Source organism: Chionomys nivalis, chromosome 18 (genome assembly GCF_950005125.1).
Source record: "Chionomys nivalis chromosome 18, mChiNiv1.1, whole genome shotgun sequence".
NCBI classification, from domain to species: Eukaryota; Metazoa; Chordata; class Mammalia; order Rodentia; family Cricetidae; genus Chionomys; species Chionomys nivalis.
In genome coordinates, this window is record NC_080103.1 from 50604472 (window position 1) to 50613030 (window position 8559).

The 8559-nt window shown below is 41.2% G+C and overlaps 1 protein-coding gene across 2 annotated transcripts in view; it reads right to left on the reverse strand.

Moving 5' to 3' along the window:
* Pkn2 (protein kinase N2) overlaps positions 1 to 7429 on the reverse strand; it is a 100165-nt gene extending 92736 nt beyond the window's left edge. For both annotated transcript variants that reach the window (XM_057793183.1, XM_057793182.1), the window contains exon 1: positions 7049 to 7429. In XM_057793183.1, coding sequence (XP_057649166.1) covers positions 7049 to 7096 — 48 coding nt within the window. In that variant the 5' untranslated portion in view covers positions 7097 to 7429. The remainder of the gene's footprint in view (positions 1 to 7048) is intronic.
* Positions 7430 to 8559: the final 1130 nt, after the last annotated feature.

Sequence of the window (8559 nt, forward strand, 5' to 3'; positions counted from 1 at the left end):
TATAAGAAAAAAATGAACAAATATGTTAAAAATTAAGAATTTTTCATCATCAAAGGATACCAGAGCAATAAGAAAAATTGCCCATAGGATTCTAGGTTTGCAAATATTAGTAAATTGTGATAAGGAGTAACATTTTTTTGTTTTATACTCAATATTAAATCTAACCAACTCCAGAAATAAACTGACAACCTGTGCTAATATGTAAATAACTGATTCAAAATCATACAATACTATCTACTAACATAAGAATTAAATATTAATTACTTAATAACAAAGTATTAAGTAATTTAAGACAAATGGAATGGAAAAACGAGCAGTTTTATCAACTATTCACATAAATAATTCTCATTATTTATTTCTACACTATTTATTACACTATGTTAACTAACATTTAAATGCCTAGCATGTGTGGGATTTACATGTTTTACCAACTGCCTGGGGCTTTTTATTTGGAAAGTTTACAAATCCATAGAAATAAATTATACTTTCATTATTTTTACACCAAACCTGCAACAAATAATAACTGCAAGCTTGTAGATTATGATTCTGAATATATTCCAAAATGGTAAAAGATTTATAACTGTTCTTCCCAAACAACCTCCTGAACTGAAAGTAACTATTTAGAAACTGAGATATTCACAATAAACAGGTTTAGAATAAAAAATAAGAAACTCTTACAAATCAAAACAAACAAAAAGAAAAAAAAGAAAAAGTGGGCAAGAGAGAAAAGGGATTCAACTGTAGAAAAAAACATAAAAGGTCAAAAAACAAAAAGAAAATTTCCAGGACGCCTGGAGAGATGGCTCAGCAGTTAAGAGCACTTGATTCCCTTCCCGAGGACACAAGTTTGGTTCCCAGCATTCAAGTCAGGAAGCTCACAACCATCTGTAACTCCAGCTCCAGGGATCCAAATGCTTCTTTCTAGCCTCTGTGGGCTCCTGCACTCAAATGCAAATATCCATATCAAACACATATGATGGAGGTGGGTCTTGTATTAATCTGTTGCTTTCATTGGTTAATTAATAAAGAAACTGCCTAGGCCCATTTGATAGGCCAACCCTTAGGTGGGTGGAGTAAACAAAACAGAATGCTGGGAGAAAGAAGCCGAGTCAGTGAGTCGCCATGATTCTCCCACTCCAGACAGACACAGGTTAAGATCTTCCCTGGTAAGCCAGCTCGTGGTGCTACACAGAATATTAGAAATGGGTTAGATCAATATGTAAGAGCTAGCCAATAAGAGGCTGTAGCTAATGGGCCAGGCAGTGATTAAAAGAATACAGTTTCCGTGTAATTATTTCAGGGCATAAGCTAGCCATGCGGGCGGTCGGGTGCTGGGGACGCAGCCCTGCCGCTCTTATTACAACACACATACACACCTATACATACTTCAAAATAATAAAGCTATTTTTAAAAAAGAAATATTCTATATCATGATAATCAGGAAGCATCATCAAGATCAAGAGACAAAGTATTATGGCCCTTTGATTTGTAAAAGTTAAAAATGATAATATAAGGTGTTGAAAGGACAGGTAACAAAAGAACCTTTATTTTCATATATTTGTTGGCATGATTATAAATTCATATAACCCCAATGAAGTTCAGTATTACATCTTAATGCTAAAAGCATTAGCCTGCTCTGTAAAGCATCAAGTGAACTCCACATACACTTTCAGCCTTTATAAACACAGGAAACACACTGTCCATAGTATCTTTACTCACCATTATGAAAAGCAAAAAAATAAATTAATCACCAATAAGAGTTAAATATTCAAATATCAAACAATGGGAGATATCTACTCAATGAAACTACAGTCAATGCTGTTACATTACATCAACAAGCAAAAATATGAACACCTTACTGAGAAAAGGTACTAAGCCACATGGCTAAACACAGATAAGAATTATGGATTAATTTAGGTTGTAAGAGGTGATTGGTAATAAGCCTGAACAATAGGCCAAACAGTTTGTAATTAATGTAAGCCTCTCTGTGTTTCTTTGGGACTGAACAGCTGCAGGGCCGGGCAGGACAGAAACTTCTGTCTACAGCGCAGATATTGTGAGGAGGGAATAGTGGTGGTCCAGGAGCACTTACTATGACAAATAACGATTCAGTACAGTATGCCTAAGGTTAAATAAAAGAAAAAAATTGTGTGTAATTTGTTCAATGAAAGCTCTCAAACAGCCAGAATAGCCATCCCTTTGTAACTAACAGAAAGACTAAGGTATAAAGTACATGCTACTTAACACATATCAGCATACTAGGTGGTATATCTTCTACAAGGAAAAGTAAATTCCATAGTCTGTCATAATTACTTTCCAATAAATTAAAATGCCTATGTACTAAAACAGTAAACCATTAACTAATTAGGCAAAGTAGACATTGCAAATCTTTTATCTACAAATTGAGTGTACAAATCTACACTCAATACTATATAATTCTTGTATATCAGTTCATCTTTATAATGTATCATGTTAGCATATATGAATTGGGTATTGTAAACAGTTGACAGGTAATTGAAGACATGCAGATACCATGCCATTTCACACACAAGAGTTAAGCATCCAAGAATTCTGAGACCTAGAGGTGTCATGAAATGAATTCCCTACTGATTTCAAGGAATAACTGTAATAATATCATCTACACATATCCTTCAATACAATGCAAATGCTATATTGTTTGGGGAATGACATGAAAAACGTTTGTGCGTGCACAATACAGATGGAGTTGGTTTTATCGATTTATTTATTTTTACTTTATGTGCACTGGTGTTTTGTCCACATGTTTGTCTGAGGGTGTCAAAACACCTGGAGCTGCATCACAGACAGTTGTGAGCTGTCGTATGGGTGCTGGGAATTGAACCTGTGGTCTTGAAAGAGCAGCCAGAGCTCCCAACCACTGAGCCATCTGTCTACCCCCACCTCCTTGTTTTGAGATAGAGTCTCTTCATGTAGCTTTGGCTTTCCTTAAACTTTATACAGATCAGGTTAACCTCAAACTCAGAGATCCAAGCACTCGGGAACAGAGGCATTTGGTCGAATCCACGGATGAAGAATCCAATGATACAAGGATTAACAGTAACTGCATAGGACAGTAATTATAATGAACTTCTCATAAAATGATCAGGACAGTCCTCATTGTAGGTAAGAAATGGAGCCTCTTATCAATATACCGAACACCTTCTAAGTGCCAACACAGAACTAGGTTATACACAAACTTAAAATTTAACCTATGAACTTAAGAAATCAATCTTTGGCAGATTTTCAACAAGCTTTTAATGTCTCTCATCAGAAACAGTCATTGTTAAGAGAAGAAAGTCTGGAGAAGGTTGTTTATATGACTACTCTTTGTGGAATCGTGTACCCTATTTGAAATTAATCAAGCACAGTTAAATTATACACTACCAAATGAAATATGAACACCACTTTTCCTGTTTCTAGTGGGATCTTAGAATTTACAACAAAACTAACTCTGATTAACAACATTTAGACCAATTTTTAGAAATTTTCATACAACACTGGAATACAAAACATTTATGAATCCAAAGAACTGAGACAACTTAATGATGTAATTGAAAACACACAGATCAGAGTTCAAATTTAAAGTTAACAGCATAACCATAGGAAATTTACTTAACATTCTTGTTTGTTGGTTGGTTTCTGGTTTTTGTTTTTGAGGCAGGGTCTCACTATTTAGTCCTAGCTAGCCCAGAACTCACTATTTAGACTGACCTTGAACTCAAAGCAGTCCTCCTGCTTCTGCCTCCCAAGTGCTGGAATTAATGATATGTGCAGTCATACCAGTCAACTTAACACTCGAGGCTAGTTTCCTAATTCATAAAATGGAAGTAAAACAACTTACCTTACTAGTCTATTGTGAATATCAAATAAAGGACACAAGATACCTAAGAACAATGGCCAATATGTAGCAAATAATAAATGCTATCTGTACTTTCATAAAACTCTCCACTAGTACAAAAGCTATTTGTGCTATTCTAGAAAGTAAAAAATCCTTGTCATATTTAGATCCTTCAATACAGTTTTGGTAGATATTCAGTTGACATTAACATCTGCAATTTAAGGCTGAGTACCAAAACTTTTCAATTGAGCAAATTCCTTTACCCAGGCAACACTTCACTAGCCATTTAGAGATTTTTAATACTTTTCATTAATCCCAGTTTTCTTAAAAATAAAATGTAGGGTTTTTGGCCTCACAAAAATAAGTTTCCTGCCATGCTTCTAATGAAAAAAAATAATATACATTATGATATAAAAGCTGGAAACTGCCAATGGAGTTTAAATTTTCTGATAGTCTATTTTTGTTGTTTCTATAACAAATATCCTTCCACACACCTTCCAGTCTCTGGCCATCAAAGCTCCTGTTCACTCTACTAATGCCTCCTTGTTTACTAAGTCTCCATGTTACTAGCAAGAGTCAAAAGTGTTACTCACAGAAACACTACAGTAAGTATGAAGACAAAGTAATGGTTTCAAATGTAGTTTTGCCTGTCTAGAAGCAAACATTATATTAAAACAATTCCAACTCCTGCAAACTACTCCAAATTCTGCAGTATGATTAAAAAAGAAACTGGATGTATGTTTACAAACAAATATTTCATTAAAGTTAAACCAATGTCTAGAGTGAAACAGTATACCCAAGACAAGATATGGCAAAGTAACAGTGTTCGGTCATTAAACATGTTTTAAAATTGGTTACATAACTTAATCTTTAAATACTTAAAAGTGTGTTTGACAGATAAACATCGAGAAATTCATATTAAACTAGTTTTCAGTCTAAAAAACTTCAAACAATTTAGAAGCTTTAAAAATATAACTCTCTAAGTAAACTTTTGACAAATATTGAATCAATTACATTTGTTTCATGACCAAATGAAATAAATATTTGAATGAAGTAAATTTTATGGTCATGTATCTTGAGTAATGTAGATAAATATTTTAATAAACAGTATAAACTTTATATGCAGTAACTTTTATTACAACTGAGACTACAATAAACCAAGAAAAATGTCTTAGATATATATGGACAATGTAAAGATTAGTATTAAAGTAACAATAAGAACTATTATTTTTTCAGAGGGAGTCTTTCTTTCTTTCTTTTTTTGGGGGGTGGGGGAGTTTCGAGACAGGGTTTCTCTGAAACTTTGGATCCTGTCCTGTAACTATGTCTTGTAGACCAGGCTGGTCTCGAACTCACAGAGATCCACCTGCCTCTGCCTCCAGAGTGCTGGGATTAAAGACATGCGCCACCACTGCCTGGCTGAGTTATACTTTCTTATTGAAAAGCATAACAGCATCTGGTGTTCCTTATTTTGTTTCCATTATTTAAATTGTCATATTAAAGTTCTTTTTCATTCTTTAACGTGCTTGTTACTGCCAAAACTGACCTTACTAACAAAAAAGGCCCTAAATATAATTTAATAAACACAAAAATGTTTTTTGCTACAGTGCCAAAATAAGTGCCATTTATGCCAACCTCCAGAAAATACAAGGACACCATAAAATTTATAATTCTAACAGCACTGATAGAAAAATGTCATTTTAATGACATGTTATCAAAATCAAAGTGTGCTTTTCATGTTTCAAAAGTAGGCAATATATGCTCTTTCCCAAAACTTCAGGGCATTTTCCTTTTAGAAGCATGCAAATTAAGAACAGAATCTATTAATTTAGCAAATGCATGCTGTGAAGAGCTGCTTACTAAGAACTAATTGTAATTAAAATGCTATATAATGACATTTTCAAATGACAGGAAATTCCACTTTGCACTTCCAAAGGATTCCACAGGCACAGTAATGTAGAGTTGTACCCTGCTCAGGTCTCTAACTTAAAGATGCACCAACTATTATGGCAATGCACTTACGCTTACATCTGATGGCCCAATATACTAGGCTTATGCCGAGACCTAAGACAAAGGCATTTCAAGAAGAAATTTACAGGGAGAAGCAATGAATAATTTTGTTATCATAATCAACCCTCTAAGAGTCACGTGTTAAAAAAATGAACTGTCCAACTTTTCCAGAATTAACGCAAGTGCTTCAGTCCTCTCTCTAAGCTTTGAGTGGCCAAAATATGAGTATATTAAAACAAACCAAAAATTAACCAAAATCAGTTTAGAGGCAAAATTTAAATCCAGATGTAAACATCTCTTGAATACTCCAAAGTAATGAAACACAACCAACAGTGTATAAACTCAAGTCTCCGACACCACCGAGATCTCAAAACAAAAATCGTGCTTACATCATCAAATATTTAGCTGGAAATAGGAAAGAATAATATTGTTCCGACACCAACCACACTAATTACGGCATCTACTTTGTTATCTTCTGCGGACATGTGCTGCCTAACGTTTTCACTTAGTGAACTGTTCTTTGGCTTGTAAACAACTTCTGGAGCTCTTTCTCTTGTGTCTAAACGGGAGGGAAAATAAAAGTCTGGAAAAAAAAACCCATCAGCATCTGAACTTCCGGATCTGAGCAGAGGGAGCCATCCGGGAGGACCACCTATCTCTCCCTGAGTTAGAAAGGAAAAGTCAGGAAAAAGACGCGGCCGGCCCGGTCCGCTAAAGGCCGTCGGTCACCTGAAGAGGGCTGGCAGAGAGAGGTCATCACTTCCGAGCGAGCCCTCCGGGGGGCTGAGGTTCTGGGGGGCGCTCTTTGTGCAGTCTGAGGGGAAGGGGAGGGAACCGCCCACAGCCTGGGAGTCATTCAAAGGAGTTCGGGAGCGGGATGGGGGGGGGGCGGGGCGGTGACACCGGGAGGGGACCCGCGCGAGCACACGGCCCCGCCCGCGGGGACGGAGGGTCCCTCCGCCCGGTGGCCTCCGAGAGCGCGCGGGAGATGAGTCCCGGGCGTGGGGCAGCCGCTCCGGACTGACTCCACGCGAGTTTCCGCACTTAGCGGGCCAGGGGCGCGGTGCGCAGCGTCCCCGAGCCCGCGGCCGCCGTCCCCGAGCCCGCGGCCGCCATCCCCGGCCCCCCCCCCCCCGCACCCCGCTTTCCCAGCCGGCGCTCCCGCAGGGCCGCGGCCCTTACCTGCAGCTCGGTGAGAAGAATCTCCCCCCGGTCGGGGTTGGACGCCATGGCGCTCCGCTCGGGACTCCACACCTGAAGGCGGCCAGCGGCGCGGCCGAGGGAGAAGGCGGGACGGGAGCCGGGCGGGGGGTGAGGACCGGAGAGAAAGCAGCAGCTAGGGAGTCATGGAGGCGCGGCCCGACTGCAGGCGCGGCTCAGGCGGCCCGGCTCATGGAGAGCGGCGGGGAGCGAGGGCCCTCGGCGCGGCTCCCCCTCGCCGCCCGCCGCCGCCCGCCGGACTCTGTCCCCTCAGCCGCTCCCTCAGGGCGACGCCGGGAGCCGCCTCGGAGCTCTCGGTGCGGGGCGCAGCGGCCGCGGCGGCAGCTCCCCCTGTCGCACCATTTGGCTGTCACCGCGTCGCAAAAGCCGTCTCGCTTGGCGGCCGCCGGCGCACGTGACGGCCGCGGCCCCGCCCCCGGCTGGGCGGGGTAAGGGAAGATGGGGGATGGTGGGGACCCCGGGTCCATAGGCGCGGGGCGGACGGGCTGGGAGGGGCCGGCTCCGGGCGGGCCGGGGTGACACTGGGGCCAGAGGCCTGGGCTCGCGTCGCCGGGAGGCGGGAAGAGCGTGCAGGCCACACCCACCTCCGGCCGCGTTTAACGGCCCTGCGCGAACGCTAGGTCTGGGCGCTGGCGGCGGGTCGGGCCTACGCTCCCCAGGCCTTTCTCCGGAGCCGCGCCCAGACCCGGCCTGCCCCGCGCTGCCCCGCGCTCCTCCTCCTCCCACCTGTCATCCTCCTGCCGTTCGCTCGTGCCCCTTCGCCACCAGTCAGGTGCCCCACGAGCCGGGCTGGCCTGGAAAAGGCACTTTTCGAAAAAAGTCGGAGGGATTAGAGCGCCCACAACTTCTGAGTGCAATCCCTACAAGCTGCCTTTTCCTCGAGCGCTACTCTGAACGGTGGTTTGGGCTAGGAAACTACCGAGCGCAAAGTTGAACTAGCTCATTTGTTGCTTTTTTATTTTTAACCAAATTTAACGGAAAGAGATAGGCAGAATCAAGGTCGGAGTGGACAAAAGCCAACTGTGCTTAGGGAGGGATCAGGGAGAACTCAATCGTCTACTTAGTAACTAGCTTAGTCTTCTAAAAGTAACACTATGTTTCGCAAGTATGCACAGAGTCTCAAAACTGTAGCTTTTGTTTTGTCTAATCAGTGAATGGACATCCTCTGCATTTGCTTCACTTGGGATCCTAAAGCTTAAGTATACACTGCTGGTTAAAAGCTGTGTGGACAAGGTGGTCGTGGATATTTAGGTAAAGATTAGGAGTTAAAAGGCAGGCTTTAGGTAGGTAGCGCCGAGTCTGATGAGTAAGTTTCAACAAACATTGATGATTTAGAGTTCGGTGACTGCAACTCACAATATATGACAAAGTCTGGTGCATTCTTCAAAAGTTTTACTATTTATATTTAATGAATTACCTGGATTGAAAATGATAAAAGTAACAAATACTTAAATATTAAATTACATAATAAT